The 21,987-nt window shown below is 46.4% G+C and overlaps 1 protein-coding gene across 1 annotated transcript in view; it reads right to left on the bottom strand.

The window, feature by feature from the left end:
* Window positions 1-15,683, bottom strand: part of jph3b (junctophilin 3b) — a gene marked incomplete at both ends in the record, with an annotated part of 32,248 nt that extends 16,565 nt beyond the window's left edge. Inside the window, 3 exons of the mRNA XM_080001935.1 lie at window positions 993-1,358; window positions 2,638-3,142; window positions 15,302-15,683. Of these exons, the coding sequence (XP_079858061.1) occupies window positions 993-1,358; window positions 2,638-3,142; window positions 15,302-15,683 (1,253 nt within the window). The remainder of the gene's footprint in view (window positions 1-992; window positions 1,359-2,637; window positions 3,143-15,301) is intronic.
* Window positions 15,684-21,987: the final 6,304 nt, after the last annotated feature.

Raw genomic sequence — 21,987 nt, forward strand, 5'->3', positions numbered from 1 at the left:
CCTCCCGCAAATCCAAATTCAAAGGTTCTCTCGGAGAGGTTGATCCCTAGGTTTAAGGTCAATGTTGCACCTCAGGCAGTTGCTAACAGGATATCAAAAAAGTATGTTGGTTGAGCAAGAGAAACAGACCTATTTCCAATGGTCGTTTTTTTTAAACCTTCCTTTCCATGAGGAAGCAGTGCCGACGGACATGCAATGACGTGTTATTGCCGGCAAGCTCTGTATTTCATGTTCAATACTTTTTTAGCCATAACTTTGACTTCTACTTCCTTTCCACAAGACCCGATGGCCTACGTGTGATTGGCCGGCAGCGGTAGCAATGTACTCCGTGTGTTTGGATCACCCAGGGCACCAGACTCAATTTCATAGTTCAATTGCCAAGTTGAAAAAAAGTTCCCTTCCCTTTCAGCCCCAGAGTTTCCAGCTTCGGTAAAGAAGGGTTATTAACACTATAACCCCACTTACCCTCATTGTTTTAGTCCGATGAGCACGGTTAAACGGGGATCTCATTTCCTATTCAGAGAAAAAATAAAAATAAAAGGGAAGAAGTTCCTGGAGGTCCTGCAGAATCCAGCTTTGCCAGCCATTTCAATTATCCCGCATTGTAACCTTCTTAGCCTTACTGTTACCCTAACCATAATCCTGCCCTTAATCTGTCATTGATCTCAATTAAAATGCACACAATTCATCTTCAGTGTCCATAGATGGAGCCAGAGGGAAATACCTTTTCTTGCCTCGCTGTGTCTCGTGGCTTTGCATCAGCGAGATAAGCTTTATCTGGTACGCTACGTTCGAGACCACAATGCTCTGAGGCCCAGCACGTTATGGCCATATCAACACGGCTGTTTGGAATTTGATTCGGCGGGCTCGCTTAAAACTGCAAGACGGAGAGCGACAGAGAGCGACAGAGATGGAGGGAGAGAGACCGACTGAGACATTTGGGAAGGTCTGGGACGGAGCATAAAGTGCTACACATCTGCTCCAGATCTCACCTGGACAGGGCAATCTCGGCCTTCTGCCGGGCGATGTCGCCGGCCTTCTGGGCACCCTCCACGGCGCGGTCCACCTTCTCCCTGATCTTGCTGGCACGGAGCGGGATGAGGTTCTTCCTCTTGCCGCTCACCAGGATGTTCTGCTTGTACTTGCCCTCCTCCTTGGTGCCGTCGGGGAAGGTGGTGCAGCCGTAGCCGTGACGCTTGTTGCTGAGCCACTCGCCCTCGTACTGCAGGCCGTCCGAGCGTCGGCTCACGCCGTAGCCCGTCCGCTTGTCGTTCTTCCACTCGCCGCAGTAGGTCTCCGTGGCCGTGGCGTCCACGTCGTCGTCGGCGACCGTCAGCTCCGTGTCCACGTCCCCGAGGCTGGAGGGGAAGGGAGTCAGAAGATCAGTCAATTGTGGAGACAGTTCTCATACCCTTCTTCTTACTTCTGATCAAGTCAAAGTGATTCCAAAGGGAGTTTTGGTCATTGCAGCATTAGTTTACATAATCTTCCCTCAGTCCTATTACCTCCACATACAGGTATGCTTTATTAGAAGGAGTGTAGAGGGGAGGAGAGTCAATTTGTAGTCAGTTGTTTCCGCTTGATGAGGACACTTTGTGACCTCTCCCCACACTGCGTTTCTCCAGCCAGACCTGACGCCGGCCTTGATATCTGACACTCTGAGTCAATGTCTCGTGAAACGACCTCGCAGCCACAACAGGACCTTTATTTCTTTATTTACCTGATTGATGGGGAGTGGGGAGAATTCTCCCCATTAATATTTATATCAAATATAAACATTCATTATGTGAGTGAAAACTCCAAGTTAGCTGCAGCCCACGACTTGACAAATGGTCAGTAAAGCTCATCCCCATAACTTTCTCGCACCCTCCACCTTTCAGGTTGATGACATTCTAGGTGAGAGATAATGAGACAATATTCAAATTAGTCTCCACGGTAACCTTGTTCCCTTTGCCCCCGGTCGTTGTCACCTCCACATTCGTACCTTTCCTCCTACGTCTGAGATGGGGTATCTAAACAAAACCACATTGTCTATTCGTCACACAAGACAACACGAACAACCAAAAGGTTTGATGACAATGTGCTCCTGTTCTTCTCTCCACATCAAACAGAACATTTCACACAATTTCTTTGCACTGTTTAATTTATATTCATATACTTCCTCCACTCACAGTACAGCTGTAACTTGCAGATCGTATATTTTCAAATTTAACTTTCATATTAACATTCAGATTTAACTGTATTATTCACTGTACCCCATATTCACCTATTCATTCTTTCATTTCTTATTGTTATTATTTTTTTATATATTTAATTTTTTGTACAGTTGTAGTCTGTCGTTTATATTAGGCTGTGGATGTATATAAATCATTTTTTATGTATTGATTATTTTTTAAGTATTGCCATTTTTGACCAAGTATTTGTGTATTGTGTTTTTGTTGAATGGCTTATTGCCTATTTAGATTTGATCTATCTATCTAATTAGTTCTATACTTCTCCCTGTCTTTTCCATAACCATCTGTCTCCCTGTCCGAACCCTCATTGATCACTCCTCGTGCACAAACACCTTTGTTCCAATCCCAAATGTAAAAAAAGTAAAAAACACACTGGGTATTTTCTGTGCCTTCCCTTCATTACCTGATGGTGGAGTTGATGTCGGAGGCAGCGGACGACACTGTGCTCATCCCCGCCTCGCTCCGGAACGAGCTCTGCTTGGACCTCTGCGAGGCCAGCGAGCTCCTGGACTCCGACTTGCGCAGCTTGAGGCCGGACAGGATGGACCGCCGAAAGAGTCCACCCTTCCTCTTCCCCTTCAGCAGCTCCGCGTCGCTGTGCGCCGTCAGCACGAAGCCGCCCCGCGACACGGCGGGGCTACTGCCGCCGCTGCCCGTGCTGCTGCACATGGAGACGCTGGTGGTGAGGGTACCAGGCGTGCCGGAGGACTGGGTAGGGGCGGGCATCGGGACCACGGCTCCAGTCCGGTCCAGCAGGGCCGTGCCGTTGCTGTGCTCGGAGCTGGAACGGAGGGAGTTTATGGAGGTGCGGAGCGGCGAGCGGATGACGGCCGCCATGCCGTAGGGGACGCTTTGCCGCACGCCATAGCCGTGCCGCATCCCGCCCACCCACTGGCCCTGGAAGGTTCCTGAGGGGGCGGAGATATCGCCAAAGTTTACATATGAGGAAGTCAATATATCATAAAGTCAGCTATATCGAGTATTGTATAAAGACATTATCCCTCATGAACACTCGTGGTGTGGGGGTGGTGTGGTTTAAGTAGCCACACCTGTCTTGGGTGTAGGTAATTGGGCCCGGGATCAGAGGTGGCTGTACGCCTGTTGCTCTTCAGAGAAATCAATGGGCAACAGTTAAATCACCCATCCCCACACACACGCACGGGGAGAGCCTCTGTCATGTGTCCATCTGTGCCCAGCTTGTAAACTGGTGTGTTTGCAACGTTATTATACTCTCCGAATTCATGGAGCGTGTTATGAGAATGTTCACTGTGAATGATTTACAAAGGCCCCAGACTAGCATTTGTCTTTGAGAATCTGGCTGCTGTTTTTGATAAGATTAATTATAATGTGCATAAATTTGCATTTTCTGTTTAATGGTAGTTTGTGTACTTCTACCGTGACTCACAGTACCCTCTATACAGTGCAAGAGATTCTCTAGGCTCTTAAATCTTATGGACCACAATAACTGTCTGGTTTCACAGCGCCATTGAGGCATACATGCAACTGCAAAGCTTCTACCTTGTACTGTATGCATTGTTTGTCATCTGCTCTTGCCACTCAGACTCATAAAGGGTTCACATTGAATATTAAAGGACATTCTGGACCTGTTTCCATAGCACTACAGCTATGTATATACAGTGGAAACCACCTATGATGATCACGGTTACATGGATCGCTTATATGGATCAAAAAGCTTGGGACAGAATCATTCCTATACAAATGGTGTTTAAATAATTCACTTATAGGAATCAAGTAGTCGCTTACTGTGTTCATTTTTGGTCTTTTCATACATGACAACATATGGAAAAAAAAGAAGAAAAAATACGGTAATTATTTAAAATTTTACTCCCATGATACTTTGCTTTGAGGTAACCCATCTGCAGTGGTGGCCCTACACTGGGGCTTTATTTAAGACTGATAATTCGTTAAACATGCAGGTGTAGAGGAGAGGGAGCGATCTCAGCTCCGCTGGGGGTCCCCGTTTCATGTTTCTCCAAAAAATAATAAATAAATTAATTGATAAAAACAAAGGGTTTTCATTTTAGATGTATTGATTCTCCTCCGTTTCCAAACTGAACTAAACAAAAAAATGGCAGAGCCATTGATACCATTAGATGGTAATCTGCATGAGAAACAATGAAAATAAATACATTTGTTTATAATAATCATCTGCTTATAGTGATCAATTTGACCCGGACAGAAATTATCACTACACATGGTTTTCACTGTATATTGTTTACCTGCAAATTTTACATTATGTCTTGATTGTGATGTCTCTCTTGATAAAAGAGTCTTAAAGGAACATACCTGTTTACGAAAAGTTTGAGCTAGCACGATAAAAATCATTGCAACTATACTATGCAGCTTGCTTTGTACTACATTCGACATTCCCTTGTATAAACAGTTTCACCTTGTAGTGGCAGTATCATCACATCTAGTAACTTCTCACCAAGATACAAAGGGATTTTCTCCAGATTTTAGTGCTTGAAATCAAATATCTTTAAGAGTGTGTTTAAAATATCAACAATTTCCATAATCAGCGATGCCATGCATACGTAAAACTACAGGAACCTCAATGCAATAGTTTGTCCCTTCCCGCACTGCTAAACTTTATTCTTCAGACAGCTGTGGTTTTAATAAAAAAATGTGCTTAACAGTTAAGAAGCAGACTTTATTCCTGGGTTTCTCTTGTCAATCTGTCTATTTCCATTCACCCTCATCATTTCCCCCATGCACTATCCGTACTCCATACTGCGTAATCTTCTCTACATCTCCCCACTGCTGAAAGTAGGGCATCCGTGTGTGTGTGTATGTGTGTGTGTGTGTGTGTGTGTGTGTGTGTGTGTGTGAGTACCCCCCTACTGATACACACAAACACACACATTCGTACACAAACAAAGTGTGCATTCCAATAGGCCTGTGAGTGATCCAGCCTGCCTGTCCATGTCTGTGATGTAACAGGGCTCTGATTCATTCGGTAGTGCATGCTCGCACAAAAGCTAAGCTACATGCCCATAAAAGGAGTGCAACCAGTTTTTCTGTTCAGAATATATTTCCTGCTCCCTTCACACCTTTGGCATGTACACCCACCACACACATAAACACATGTACAGTATATGCTCTCTCTCTCTCTCTCTCTCTCTCTCTCTCTCTCTCTCTCTCTCTCTCTCTCCATTTCTCTCATCTCTATTGCTCTCTATCTCTGACTGACACACACACACACACACATGCACGCACGCACACGCACACATGTCCTGTGTGGGCTTAAGTGCCAATGAAGTGGGCAGTGTTGAATGGAGGAGTAGAGATCTTCAACTCTCCCCTAGCTGCTCGAAATCTAAGAGAAACGAAAAACACAAAATAAACACACACACACACACACATACACACACACACACACACACACACACACACACACACACACACACACAAACACACTCAGACACACACACACATACACACACACTCAGACACACACATACACACAGAAGTGCTAAAATATGAGTGAGAAGAGGTTATTGAATCCCATCTCAATGCTTGTATGATGATCAGAGTGGGATACAATGACAATCAAGGGGGTCAATTGTTTTCTCAAATGAGGGGGGGGGGGGGGGCAATGACTGATAAAGAGTCCCCGTTGTGCACAGAGCTTCTTTGTTTAATTCAATTAGCAAACGGATTAAAATAAATAAATCTACACTAATAACGCCCAGTTTTTAATAAGCTTTGTTTGGAAAAGAGATCGCTCTGATCTGAACTGCGGGCTGGGCCTTCCACTGCAGAGCTGCTCCAGTGGGAGCAGCTGCTCCAGCTTGCCTGGGTCCACCGCGGAGCGCGGTGTTCAGCGTATGGTCCACTTTAGGGATGTCGGAAATCGTACTGCAAGATTCTTCCAGACATGGATATGGGAAATATATTGTAATGTTACATTCAACAAGCAAATATAATATATAAATGTTTGGATCCCCGGGACCTGTTGTTTTTACCTCTTTTGCGGGGGTCCAAGTCTTAATGGGGGGGTCAGACCCCCCCCAACCCCCCTCATAATTCACACTATGATTATGATACACATCATCATACACACACTAATATTCCATGCAAACCCACATGTAAAGGATAGATTTGCCACTTTTAAATCCAGACTAATAAAATGTTGGTTCCCGTCACTTAAAACATATAATAATGTTTCGAGCACAAACTCATCAAATGCTTTCTGATTGAGAGACTTACCACTCACCTGCAGCTTCTGACTGTGTGTAAACGCAATGCAGTCCATTGGGGCAAAACTTTGATCCTTCAAAAAAAGTTGTCAAAAAAATCTCCTTTTGGAAAATGGGAAGCTCACATTATAATCAGAAAGTCTGTATATGTCATACCCCAATAAAAATGTGCAAAAAAGTGCATTGGTTTTTTCGCAGCTTTATCGACTCTTGACTCTACTCTGACTTTTGCACTTCCGGGAATCAACCCTTTTGGCTACAGCCACGCTAGCGTTAGAGACTAGAAACAGGACGTTGTGCTGCTTCCTACTGGCAGCCTACTCTAGCCAACCTTATTGCCTGGGTGTACTGCGGCAATTGAAAACTTCAAAATAAAATCAGATATTGCTGTTACTGGACTGCGTTTACACCCTGAGAAGCTGCAGTAGAGTGGTAGGTTTCTCAATAGTGAAGCATTCAGCGAGGTTGTGCTGTGAGCAGTTATAAATGACAGGAATCAACATATTCATAAGGCCTGGGATGGAAAGCGGTGAACCCATTACCGCCTTCCAACCGCTTCCCTGCTTCCCAATGCACACGCGCGTCGACACAAGCGGACTGTTCGTCCAGCGAAGGCGTACGGACACACAGACAGCTTGCTTGCACATCTGGACGGGCCTTTGCAGTCATGTTGGCACACAGATGTCCGACCATATGAGGGACGGATCAAAGAACACAAAGACAAACACACGGACACAAACTCATAAACATACATGATGGGATTAGCGTCCCGCTGAAGGGCAGTTTGAGCGAGCGAGTAACGGAGAATAATGGAGAGACGGAGAGAGAGAGAGAGAGAGAGAGAGAGAGAGGAGAAGAAAAACTATGACATGCAATCGAGTGTAATCTAACAAAGGCGAACATCAATAATCTGTTTCCCGCCCCACCTGTCACAGAAAGCCGCCCAAAGAGACAGTTAAATATTTTGTAATCAGATTATATTGGTGGCGCATGAAAACCCGCCCACGTCTCCAACGTTTTTAATTAAGACAAACAGTGCAGTAGCTAAAGTAAGGAGAGTCTTAGCCTGTATCTCCTGCAAGTCATCTACATTTTTTAATACAATACCTATTCAGCTACAAATTATTTGTCTTTATATCTGCCTTGGAGGCCTTCAGCGCGGCGGAGCTGTCCGTGGTTCTGAAGCGATTTGATTTTGCCTCGAGATTTAACCAATTTCCTCGTTAGATATCTATTTTTTTCAATCCTTTAAAGCCCTTAGAGAGAGGTCCATCCGTTTTTCAGATGCCAGACCCATGTATTGGTCTTGATGGTTTTTTATTTCTGCCATCGTTTGGGTTAGGGTGTGCTTAAAAAGTGACAAAAGGAAAAAGAAAGTCTTGTCCTAAAGCCCGCAAAAAAATCCTATATTCATACATATTGCGATGTGTATAGTCACTGTTAATATGTTGTCTACAAGTTATCCCACGGACACAAATTGCACCAACGCACACATACAGTATAAACAAGCGCATACACACACACACACACACACGTACAAACATAAACACAGACAGAAAAACCGAAATATCTTTATGCGTTTATATTTGCTCGTTGAATCTCACACGCCCAAAGCTTCAAACGTTTGTTCTTCTCATGTTTTTGCTGTTACAGTATTTAACGGTACAATGTTTGCACTCCTTTGTAAAAAGGAAAAAAAAATACTGCGAAACAGTCATGCCGTTAAAGCTTATTGAATTGAATTGAATCCACTTCGTAACTCGCATGACAAAACAATTTAACTAATTCCGACCCGCAGGGAAGTGTCTGTGTGTGAGTGTGTGTGTTTGTGTGTGTATGTGTGTGTGTGTGTGTGTGTGTGTGTGTGTGTGTTTGCGTGTGTGTGTGTGTGTGTGTGTGTTTGTGTGTGTGTGTGTGTGTGTGTGTGTGTGTGTGTGTATGGGGGGTGGGGCAGGGGGGCACTATAGAATCATATGGGTGCACAACCTTTCGCTGCGAGGCGACCGAGGGCACGAGGCAGAGGCAGCGCGGAGGGAGTTAACTCGGAAAGATCAAAGCTGCGGAAACATCAGAGCGATTTGATCAGGCGCCAACCCCCGGGCCGAATTCATAATCGTCTCTTTAGCAAATGCACGCGGCTGTCCTTCGTTTCTAGGTTAAAAATGCATCTGTCTCTGGGCCCGTATTCCCTTTTTTCGGAGGGAACCAGGCGCTGACGGGGAACTTGACGGAGTCTGCGTGTTGCGCTTGTCAATGGAAACGCCGCCGCTCTGTTTCTTGAAGGGTCTAATTAAAGTCGTCGCACTACAATTCGCGTCCGGTTGGGTAATGACTGGTTGGCCATTGTTGTCGTTCACATTTGGTAATCAGTCCGAGCGAGGCAAAACACGCCATCTTTTGCGCGGGCCTACCTCGTCGCCCTGTTTGCCGAGGCTATTATTTCACACCTCACAATATTGAGCATACCATCAGCAAGTCATTTTATGATTCATTAATTGTCGTTCACTATTGCCAGGAGAGTATATAAAATATATAATATATAAAATGACACCACTGTGTGTCATTTTATGTATTTCTCAGACTCTCAATGTGCTCTGACACTTCCTTACCCTATTTAGCGCTCAACAAAGAAGAGAAAAGCTTTTAATTGCAAGCGATTGTCATTAAACACAGCTCGCAAAGACCTATTTTCATCTTTAAATAACGTGATCTATTATCGTGGATTGTTCCACAGCGCGTTTCAGGGGGAAAACGACGGGGAACGATGCCTGGCAAAGCAGCAGTACGGGACTTTTCTCACACATTCTTTGGACAACAATGATGAACGGTTACTGTCGATGGAAAGTAACTTATTGATTAAGCCTCCTAGAGTAAGACAGTTTTTCAATAGCGATTTAATGGGCAAAGCTTTAATCTCCAACTGCCTGATTTGGTTTTTGGGTCATCAGCACCGTAAATAGGCAGACTGGCCACTGGAGTTCTGAAGCCTCCCCTCCATGGCTCACACCTGTAGCACCTGTTTTAGGGAGGTAGATTTGGTATTTTCTTCACGCGGGCCGTCGTCACCTTAAAGTCTCTTGAGCAGGGGCAGCGGCGTAGTGAGCCCATCCATGAAACTCTCTAGCTCACATGCTTCTATTTGCACCGCTGCATCCACACGCTGGTCGCACCAGCAGGCGTCCAAGGTTTTTTGGGTTTCACGCAGGGCTATTAATCCCCCACCACAACAAACAAACCCCACCCATTAGAAAAGCTATGCCTGCTGTTTGCGGCGGTGCGGTGAAGCACGAGACGAATTAGCACCGGTGCCGAAGCAAAACCACACTAAGCCCGAACGAGAATAAGACCAGTCCGTACGAAAACAGCTGAGAAGACAGACAGACAGACAGACAGACGGGCAGACGGGCGGACAGGCAGACAGAATGATAGATAGATAGACAGATAGACAGATAGAATGATAGATAGATAGATAGATAGATAGATAGATAGATAGATAGATAGATAGATAGATAGATAGATAGATAGATAGATAGATAGACAGATAGACAGATAGAATGATAGATAGATAGATAGATAGATAGATAGATAGATAGATAGATAGATAGATAGATAGATAGATAGATAGATAGATAGATAGATAGATAGATAGATAGATAGATAGATAGATAGATAGATAGATAGATAGATAGATGGATGGATAGATAGATAGATAGATAGATAGATAGATAGATAGACAGACAGACAGGCAGACAGACAGACAGACAGACAGACAGACAGACAGACAGATAGATAGATAGATAGATAGATAGATAGATAGATAGATAGATAGATAGATAGATAGATTACATATATACAAACATTACTTTTATGGAATAGGAGACAAAATGTCTGCCTGCTTAAACCAGTGTGGGAGAACGTTATCGGGTTAAGAGCTTTTTCCCCCAGTCCCTTTTTTTGTGTGCGAGTCTTTCAGATTTCCATTTGAGGATTATTTATGTGGTTTAAATTTCATAGCAAATAGTCGTCACAACACGGTCGCACTGCGCCGCCCCGGAACGTTTAGGACCCGCGCTTTCACATTAGTGCGTCGTTTTCTAACATGCCGCCCCAGCTGTTTTTTGGATGACGTCGCCGCGGAATCATGTTAATCTTGTTCTAATCTGTCTCCCTCACCACCTTTAAAGGATCATGACAACTGAGTTGAAAACCATTATTCATGAACACGGCGGCTATTTCACACGCTAATGGCTCGTCTTCATTTCTGGCACTCGTTTTAGATTCTCCGAAAAATGGAGGCTTATAATATCACCTTAAAATAGCCTTCAAAGCCGCTATGATGTTAAATGACAGCCAAAGATAGATACTTTGTTTCTTTGGGAATATATCCAGCCCCGAAATATTCAATATTGACAATATTAGGGACACTGACTACGCAGACGCCCGGCTCAAGTTTAAACAGGAAATATTGACTGAAGTCCCCTGAGTTGAACCTTTTAGGCTGTGTCGGTAAAACATCTCTGTGACCACAGGGATAGCCCTGCGTCGTCAATGGTTTGAGATACAGAAGCGGAGCAACTTTTTTTTTAAAAGTGCGTCATTATAAAGCGTGTACTCTGCTCTCATTTTCAATTCATATACGTCACCAAATCACTGAAACACTGGATGGAACTGCTGAAGTGCCGACTGCTCTGAAAGGACATTGACACTGAACATTGACGGAAACCTGTCTATCGTCGGCTGCAAGGACACTCTAAATCTGGATCTATTTGGCTTCAATTTGTCACAAACCACGAAGGACTTCATTGGAGAAGCTCAAACAAGCGACTTCCATCCTTAGACAAACCCACAGCAACTTGTGCGAAAACAAAAACTTCCAAATCCCTTCTCGTGGATCCCCTGGTCTCGAGCCCGAGGACACAATGGAGTAGATGTGTGGCGTTGTGTTACATCTTGTACGGGATGTATGTTTAAAGATATGCCTAAAAGGAATGCGGCGCAACCATGTATTCATCTCTAACAAGAAGCTAAAATGACGACATGAGGTTTTTGGGTTATTTTTATGTTTGGTTTTTTTCTCACGATTGATTTGGAAGCAGTGAGGATAGGCTCGAGGCTTGAATGTAGTCGACCGATGCTGCAAGGCACAGGGTGTTACAAAAAACAGCAGCACAAAGTTACTAGCCAGAGAAATAGTCCTCCTCCAGCCCGCCCACATGCACGCACACACACGCACGCACACCAGCACACACACACACACACACACACACACACACACACACACACACACAGCTTTGTCGCTGCATAAAAACAAGGCCACTGGAATTTGGGATTATGCCTTCTGGATCCGTGTTGGGTCTTATTCAACCAGGCATCTGCGGTGGGAGGTGCCTAGAAAATGGCCACAAGTGACATAACTGCTACACACTTGACATCCAACTGAATTTGAGCGATTATCTGGGAGTGATGGAGGTCTGTGTATGTCCCTGTTTGGTGGACTACGATAAAAACTACGATGGCACATTGTGTAGTAACGCAGTAGTAACTTCCCCTCCTCACATGACTCACTTCCATCTCTTAATTCAATGATAAATAATAAATCCCTGTAGCTCTCTCCATCTCTCGCTCTGTTTTTCTCCTTTCTTCATGGTTGGTAATCAGTCAGCTTAGCTGTTCATCTCAGTAAACACCATTAGCCAACAGAGCCAGCCGGCCAATCGGAATGGAGTGAAGCCGGTCAGCCGGCCAATGGCGGCGAGGAACACAGAGTCCCTCGTGACACCATGACCCCCAGCATGTCGGCACACGTTGCTATGGAAACCCTACTGTACAAAGCGCTTCCATGAAAAACACAGCGAGAATAAAAGAGGGAGAGAGCGAGAGAGAGCGATAGAGAGAGCGAGAGAGAGAGGGAGAGAGCGGGAGAGAGAGAGAGAGAGAGAGAGAGAGAGAGGGAGGGAGAGAGAGAGAGAGAGAGAGAGAGAGAGAGGGAGGGAGGCGAACTGATGACAGGGATGAAACAAACAGATGTAAAAGGATAGAAGGAAGAAGTGCTATGACAGAGCTGCAGCCTCCTCCACACCTGCGTGAGGGCAGATGCTGCAGGCTGAGCGCTGTTCTTTGCGGATAGACATTTTGGGTGTTTTGATTGGCCTTGAATGTCGGGTCCACCGACTTACAGATGGACTGTCAGCCTGTCCTTTCGGGAATGAGAAGGGACTAGGATACGCAAAGTAGTAGTTTTACTATGTTTCCCACAATCCCTGATATGCGATTGCGTTTGTAATGCAATAGCATCGCCATCTACAGTACAGTGAAATGGGGCGCAGTCCCTGGCAGTGTAGCTTCATGACACTATTAATAGTCAACGTGATACAGTTACAAAAGAGGAAAACTTCAAAGTGTGTTGCAGTGCTGTACATACTTTCTACAGTTGTTTTGTTGTTTAAAAAACACATCCGAGATATGTGTCCCGATCTGCTTTCAGAAAAGCCCGAGACGGCGAAATTAATACTGTGCTACCCACGGCACTTGCATCCCAGGATCACGTTGATTCAACAGAACCTCCTGAACGCAGGCTAACTCACTGGCATTTCTACCACGTATGCACACTCCCCACTGGACTGTCGCAGTACAGGTTGACCGGTGGCTAACTAGCCTCCCTGGCTCAGGGTCAGGTTAGTCGGGGTTAGCCCTGACCTTTCAAGAACTCTGCCCCGGCCTTGTTGGCACAGTTGGAAAAAAAGGGGGTTTAGATTAGCCTCGGGCCAACTCTAAAGCTTTATACGGGGCAAAGGATGATCGAGAGAGGGAGAGCGATAAGGAGAGAGAGAGGTGAATGCTGATGGCATTTGATTAAGCCATTAAGCCACGTTGAGCTGGACATGAAACAGGTCACAAGTATGGGGGAGACATTCCCACTCGGTTGGCTTGGGTACTTTTTTTTTTTTTTCATCCAACTGACTTCCATAACTCCCAATAATATCTGCTCCGTTTCAGCCCTCATCTGAGCTTGTTTCTACCCCCCGAATTGTATTTATTTATATTTCAAATCTTTAGATTTTACTTTGAGAGATTTGGGTCTTCCTCTGGGTTCGGTTATCTCTGAAAAGAGGCCTTTGTGTGAGGTTTGTGTGGCGGGTGGCTATGTAACGCACTGTGGCTTGCTGCCTCAACAGGAACACTGTGTACTAGTCATCTTGTGTGGAGATTTTTCCAAACACACGTAAGTAGGCCAATTTCTGCTGCATTTACGGTATCTGGGTTCAATACAGCAACAGTGGCTTTCCTCACACTTGGCTCTCCCCTAACTTCCTTTTTCTCAAATCTGTCATTTTGTCTTTGCCTCCTTAGAACTTCCATTACATTCTCACACTCTCATTCTTACACTCTCAGAATAATGTAAAAGTAATTAAGTAATTCCCAAATAAATCACCAATAACCATCAATATACTGTATAAGTGTATTTTATTATTCTAGCTGCTTATCTTTTTTTTTATTCATCCCCCCCTTCACATCTGTCCACTTCCCACTGAGTCAACCCCTTCAACCAGCCTGGGTGGCGCATAATGTAGGGATGCCTCAGACTCTGTGTGTGTGTTGTGTAAGGGCAAGTTTAAGAGTTATGTAATAGGACCTGAACTGCATATTGGACTGAGAGACAGACTGACAGCTTTCTGACTCCACTGCACACGCATACTACAGTATTTATCGGCTCTGAAAAGCGTATTTCGCTCTCAAGTAGCCAGTAGTGTCAGTAGTCTGTTGACACCAGTACACAGCACCAAGTATCGACAATAGCAAATCAATGATTCGCTGCTTACTTACATTCATGTTCCCACCCCGTTCTTTGAGACAGTGAATGTCTGAATGTCTGAATGTTTAATTGATTATGATACAGAAATATTTATCTCCATAGATCATTTTTATCCATGGAAAAAGTTAATGGCAAATTTCAAAAGTTTAAAACACAAGTGAGGGCAAATATAAATCATCCACTGGGGGGGGGATTGTAATAATTTCATATCTTGGTCAAAATGTCTACAGTCACAGACATCTCAAAATACAGAATGATTTAAAAGCATCATCGGCCCCAGTATCCATTCCGGGCTTTGCTCTGCAATAGTTCTCTGTGCTACCGAAGTTGTGCTTGATTGAGCTTGATAGTCAGAGGGTTGATATTGTATTGGTCTATCCTATCAGGATATCAGGTTGATTTGTGAAGACTAATGTGTGTAATAATAGACAGTACGAGTGTCAGGAGAGACTCAAGACGGCAGAAGGTATCTGGAGTCGCTGTCCCACGTCAGGACCAACCTCTGTTTGCTATCCAGGGCTCTTCTCCCTGCTTCCCTCACTACCTTCCCCTGGACCCTCCATTGCTCCCCAAGGCTCTGTGGCCTGAATTTAGCACCTGCAAATATACAGCACGTCCTTTTGCAGTGGAGGTGAAGGGGCTAAGAGACAATGCGCCGAGAGGCAGAGGGAGGAAAGACAGAGAGAGACTAGGAGTTGATCTGCTGGAACTGTCTTGAAACAACTCCTCCACCTGTGTGTGTGTGTGTGTGTGTGTGTGTGTGTGTGTGTATGTGTGTGTGGGTGGGTGGGTGGGTGTGTGTGTGTGTGTGTGCGTGTGTTGCAAGGTGTGGCAGTGGAAGACAGCCTGAGGGAACTTAAGCATTGAGATGCTGCCGAATTTACTTGTTCTCCTATAGACGGGCCTGTTTTTTGAGAAAGTGAAAGTGAGATGCCATTCAATCACTCCAACATTATTGTGAGCATGTTCTATTTTGGAAGCATTTTGTTTGTTGCGTGCTTTCCCTCCTTTGTGGGTCCATCTTATGCCCTTACCTCCGTCCGAGTACGTCTCCGTGCCGTATCCGTCCTGCAGCCCGTTGTTCCATGTGCCCTCGTACTTGCCGCTGGTGCCCGTGCTCTCCCGCACGCCGTAGCGTCCCTTAAAGCCGTGGGTCCACTCGCCCTTGTACACCCAGCGGCCCTTGTTCTCCAGTCCCACGCCGTGCCTCTTGCCCTGGGCCCAGGTGCCCTGATAGGTGTTCCCGCTGGGCCACGTGTACACACCCAGCAGCTCGAAGCCGTGCGCCCACGACCCGCAGTACTCCCCCTGGCCCTTGGGTCCTGTGCATATCCCGTGGCCGTGCGCCTTGCCCTCCTCCCACCCTCCGCAGTATGACCCCCCATCGTCAAAGTTGAACCTGCCGCCAGTGGACATGCATGAAACAGGTCTTGGCAATTCCCTCAAAGCCTCGGAAAACAAAAAACAAAACAAAAACGAAAGGAAAGAAATGTGCAAAAAAAAAAACAGCAGAGAAAAGGATAGCTTTCTGTGGAAGCCCCAATCCACGGATAGGGAGGCTGGGTTTTGAGGGTGACGGGGGGCGGTGTGAGGGCAGGGGGTTAAGAAGGAGGGACCCCGCCTCCCAAAACAAAAAAAATAAATTAATTAATTGGAACAATGGTCAACTTATAAAAGAAGGGGTGCAAACCAAGAGAAGAACAGAAAACGACAGCCCCCTGCAGGAGTCGGGAGTGTCCCAGGGAGGTGGGAAGGGGGCCGGGGTAGCCTCGTGCCAGTCACACCATCCTCTCCGCGAGTCGGGGTAGCGGTTCGGCGGTTTGCTAGCACTCCCGAGCTTCTCTGTGGCAGGCGGAGGGGAGGAGAGAGAGGAGGGCCGGCACTGCCATTACTCCTCTCGACACTTGTATGTGCCCGGCTTGGCCTGGCAGCGCACCCACACACACATGAAAAACTCTTCCTCCTACTCTTCCGACTACAGCCCACACTTTCATCTGACGCTGCCTCCACCTCTCTGGGGGTTTGAAGATATTCGGAGCGTCCCCCCTGGTTACGGCCCTTCGGACCACCGAGGCCCCCAGCCTAGAAACCCGCCTTGGGCTCCCCGGATCAGCCCCCGAGGCCCCCGGTCCGGGGGAGGGGGTTCAGCACTCGGGGCCGAGCCGTGAACTATCCCGTGTCACGTTCATCCCCGATGATCCTTCAGAAACAAAACACTCTGCCGCCGCCGCCGCCGAGAGACTGAACCCGGATCAGCAGCCGACTGGGCTGTGGAAACACCGTCGCTCGTGCACCGCCTGCCGGGGCTCAGTCCTCCTGAGCATGAGCGCACGTACCGCCGGTCTTCCTCATCGCACGGCGAGGGGGAGAGCGAGAGAAGGAAAAATGGGGGAAACATAAAACAGAACCTGCCGGGATTTTCCTTTCTTCTCCTTCTTCTCTCGGTCCTGTGGTGCTGGAGAACAGCAATGCAGTCTCCTGGCTTGAGCGCGTGCACCTTCACACACACAAACACACGCGCTCTCACACACACACAGCAAACGCAGGCACATCCACACTGTCCGGCAGCAAGTGGCCACACGTAGGGAATGGAAATAAACAAGTGAATTGATTAATTTCTCCTCATCTCCTCTTCTCCCTCTCTCTCTCTGTCTCTCTGTCTCTCTCTCTCCCTCTCTCCCCAGTCTGTCTGTAGCTCTTTAATCCACTGCGTCCATAAGTGGTTTATCCTCAGCGTGGACTGCGGTGGGGTTGTCTGGCTGATGAAATAACATCCATCTATATGATGCTGTTATGGCCCATCCCGTCCTCTTCCGCATCTCCTGCTCTTCCTCATGCTTCCCTATGGAGCGCTGGCTGACGTACAGCCTGCCTGCCTGCCGTCTTAGTCTTCAATCCCTTCTGCCGTATGGCTGGGTCTCTCTCTCTGTAGCCCGTGTATCTCTCTCTGCTTCTCTCTCTCCCTCTCTCGCTTGCGCTCTCTCTGTAGCCTGTGTATCTCGCTCTGCTTCTCTCTCTCTCTCTCTCGCTTGCGCTCTCTCTGTAGCCTGTGTATCTCGCTCTGCTTCTCTCTCTCTCTCTCTCTCTGCTCTCTTTCTGTAGCCTGTGTATGCCTCTCTGATTCTCTCTCTCCCTCTGTAGCCTGTGTATCTCTCTCTGCTTCTCTCTCTCTCTCTCTCTCTGTAGCCTGTGTATCTCTCTCTGCTTCTCTCTCTCTCTCTCTCTCTCTGTAGCCTGTGTATCTCTCTCTGCTTCTCTCTCTCTCTCTCTGTAGCCTGTGTATCTCTCTCTGCTTCTCTCTCTCTCTCTCTGTAGCCTGTGTATCTCTCTCTGCTTCTCTCTCTCTCTCTCTGTAGCCTGTGTATCTCTCTCTGCTTCTCTCTCTCTCTCTCTGTAGCCTGTGTATCTCTCTCTGCTTCTCTCTCTCTCTCTCTGTAGCCTGTGTATCTCTCTCTGCTTCTCTCTCTCTCTCTCTGTAGCCTGTGTATCTCGCTCTGCTTCTCTCTCTCTCTCTCTCTGTAGCCTGTGTATCTCTCTCTGCTTCTCTCTCGCTCTCTCTCTCTCTCTCTCTCGCTCTCTCTTTCTCTGGAGCCTGTGTATCTCTGCCCCTCTCTCCCCCTCTCAGAAATCTGCTCATTAGAGAGGACTGTTCCAATGCAGCCAACACACCCCACCCCACCCCACCTCCTCCACCTCAATAGCACACTCCAGTTCTTAAAGAGACACTCCGCCCGACACACAGCTACCGTCTCCTGCCATCTCGTTCCCCCTCACCTGTAGCTCTCACGTCTAACTCCTTCCCTTGTGCTATTCCCATCGTCCCCGCCGCTTTGCTGGCGCTTTTCTGGCGCTTTTCTGACGATCTGGGGATCTGAAATGACAGAGGCCGTCACAGATTATTTCACATTTGAAGTTTACATGAACGCAGGTTTTCTTCGGCTTTGTGAGTCGTACTCTGCCAAACCTCTGCTGCGGTCAGACAAGCGCCTCCGCAGTCACACAGCGAGGGAAGCGAAGCCATAAGAGTCAACGCTGAACTCTGAAGAGTCACTGTCAACGCTGAACTTGCTAGGGGTCCTAACAAAAAGCACTGAGACGCTCACACAGGCGCCACTACCTTACTGTACTGTATGATGCATACTGTACTGCATACTGTATCACTGTTCTGGGTTACTGTATACAGTGCTGTATTGCTGTTCTGTTCGGTGTTACTGTATTGCTGTGTCGTACTGCTGAATACTGTATTGTATATCTCCATACACACTTTATTCACATGCGTTATGTGTGCTTTAGAATTTATTGTGCAAAATCTATGGGTGTGTTGCAAAGACATTTCACTGCATATATATATGAACATATGTATGTGACAAATAAAACCTCTTAAATCTTGAAATCTTGAAATCTTGACACCGCAGACAACACTTTGAAGCAGCAGCTTTACACACCATGATGTGTGTAACGTCACCGCGGTGTCTGCAGGTACATCTGAGTGAGGTCGGCTGCAGCACTGCAGTCTGTCTGCCGTACAGTTTGAACATGGTCAACCACAAAGTGCTTCTGTCGAGGGTGCAAAGACCATCAAGGCTTTTCTACCCATCAGCGCTCATTGCCGCCCGTCGTCATTAAATCCATGATTTATTCTAGATTATCGAAGATTATCAGGAGATCTGCGAAAGAATGTTAATGCTCAAGTCGTCCATCCGACACTATCGGCCTTGTTGCGGCGGCGTGGTCTTTGTACCTTTACGGCCGAGGAAGAAGCCCTCCTCTTGCGCCGAAGAGACGCTCGTAGAGAAACACTTTATTTATTCGCTAGTATGGAATGTGAACACTACAAATCCTCAATTAAGGCCAGTCAACGATGAACATGATGGTGTGTTGGCAAACTTTCGATTTGCGCCATCTCTGCCGACAAAACCTCTCAGACGCCAAGCTGAAAGGTGCGCTTGTTAAAAAAAAAAAAAAAAGGTTAAAAGATATGTCATACCAGCACAAGCTTTCCCAAGCACGTGGACGGCAATATTATTTGGTGGGCGTCTACGATAGTGGATTTAGAGTGCATGTGGGCTGCACACAGATTTCTATTTGATTTAGATCGTGTACTTAGATCGTACTTCTGGGTCTGGGTTGCTTTGCCTGAGAGGTGACTCCATTCGCTCCCATTGGCCAAGACCAAGCCCTAATCAGTTTAACGTTAACAGCTGTACTGCTGCCCTGAAACAACCAATGCCTTCGGCTGCTGGCACGCCAAGGTAAGCATCCTGCTCAAGGGCATCCGTTTGGGTATTTATATATATATATATATATTTTTTTTTTTCTTTTTCTGTGTGTGCGGAGGGGATCACAGCTCCCCACCGCCTTCCTAGAATCGGGGTTTGGTCATCGTCCTAGAAGCCTGCTGCGATCTGAACCGCCCCCGCCCTAATGAGCGCCGATCGGTTCACCATCGGGGAGATTAGGCGACTTGATTTCTACGCAGTCAAGTCAAGCGGTCGCCCCGCTTTCCACTTGTCCCCGCCGCACCTCCGTCCCGTCTCCCCTCGCGTCCTCCTCTCCCTTTCATCCCTGCTGTTTCCCCCCCAGCCTGCTCTCAGTCCCCTGTCCTTTTGCGCCGTTGCCCTCGTCCTTCTGTCTACCAGTGTCTGGGAGGGCTAAGCCAATTTCAGAGCAGATTACAGTAATAAAATCACTGTGGGGCTGGGGATTAAGGCTTAGGGCCTCTAAACACACTGGTAGTGGTGGAGGAAGAGCGAGTGAGAGAAGGAGGGGGTGAGGCAGAAGTGGTGAGGGGCTGGGTGAACAGCGTGGCTTGTCATGACCATCGCGACACAGATCAGGGCGCAGGGGCGGTCAGTGAGAAAGGCGCTGGAGAATGTTAGCATGTCTCCTTAATTCGATTTAAGATTACGTGCCCTTACAAATCCTTTGTAACATGATGTATACCGGAAACGATTAAGAACTAACAAGGGTATCACACTCAGTGTCCTAGAAACACTGGTAACACTGTTGTTTATTTGTGGTTAATGCGTCATCAACAATTAGCCTATGATACGGTTTTTTTTTCATGTGAAATTGGATGAATATTCTGTGGGCCTGGGATTAAACATTCACATCGTGGGTAAATGTATTATTTATGAGAAAAAACAATATTTGGATCAAAATGGTTATATTTGAGGATCTGGGTCAAAAGGACAAACACATGATAATATAATTGTTCACTAAATTAACAACTACATTGATGAATTGTATAATAGCCACAAAGGCGGGATCCCTGCTGATGTATTGGCAGAGTATTTAAACCATCTTTCTAAGAAACAGTCAAAGAAAAGCGCTTCCTCGCTGCAAGAGGCACGAAGTTGTCAATCCCCATCGGGGACTCTGATAAGGATCAGAGTCCGAGTCGCTCAGTTATGACCTCATAATGGAGGGTAATTGTCAAACTTTCCCTGAAGGTATCTTTTGCCTTCATAGACAAAGACATACAGGGTATAGCCTCTTTGTGACATAACAGAATCTGCGCCTTTGGGCTTCATCGCCGCCATTTCTATAGTTTCCTACGCTGCAATTTAAATGGTACCAATTATTGTTTCTTTCAAAAAATATATATTTTTTTTAAGTATGCAGTAGATAGATTGCAGGCTGTGCAGCGCGATCTGCTGTACATTTCCCCAAACAAAACCAATAAAAATTGGGTGTTTTTATGGTAGATGTATTTACTTTATTTTCCAACGTTAACATGAAACTAAAAGTCCCCGCCCGCACTGTCCCCTCAAGCTTGCGGAACAAAGTTTGTCGCGTTTTACATGAGGCCTTGTAGGTCAAATATGAGTGAAGCTTCAGCAACTGGATTGCTTATTTCTCGGGTCAAATTTGTTCAGAAACAGATTTTGGTGGACTGATATGGTGAAATCAGATAAAAGTTTACGGAGTAAATACAATGGAAGTCGCAAGTGAAGCTCAAACCCCAATGGCTCAGAACTCAGGAGGGCAGCTCCTCCCATTTAAACAGAGTGCCAAAGGGATTTAGAGGCATGTTAGAATGGCTAGAACACATAATCTGAAAAAAAAAAGCAAACATGTTTTGGGGACCTCAGAGAGCTATATGAATGTTGCCATTTCCTGGTGAGATCCCAAACTTAAACAGGTCAGTAGAGTGTTTCCGTCCTAGTTATGCGCCATACACATTGGCTTTCAAAATGTTGTGCCGTTGTCTATTTTTCAGAAAGGGCTGCACACAGAGTAGATAAAGAGCTGGAAATATACAACTGACTGGTATTGACGTAGCCGTATTCTACAAAGTCTGACTTCTTCTCACTCACACACATGCGCGCGCTTGGCTTCTGACGTGGTTCTGACGATTACACGTGTGCACCCCTACGTCAGCGACAGACCCTTAAAAAAAGTCCCGGGATTTAGTTATTTATAAAATCCCTTTTTTTATCCCGGAGTTAAAATGGGGGGAAAAAAGGGAGGTGGGGGGTGGCAGGTGTCGCAGAACAAAGAAAGAAAGACAGACAGACAGACAGACAGACAGAGGAGAGGGGGTCGTGAAGGGAGGAGAACGGGGGGAAGGCACCCTCACCCCCCATCCATCTCTCCTCCGCTCCATCTATTATTCATCCCATTCTCCTCATCCCTCCTTCTGGAGGCTGACGGAGGGTAAAATAGGTCACTGAGGGATAGATAGGCTGCTGCTTACGGCGACTGATGTCCGCCCTGA

This window comes from Zeus faber, assembly GCF_960531495.2.
Source record: "Zeus faber genome assembly, chromosome: 6".
Lineage (NCBI taxonomy): Eukaryota > Metazoa > Chordata > Actinopteri > Zeiformes > Zeidae > Zeus > Zeus faber.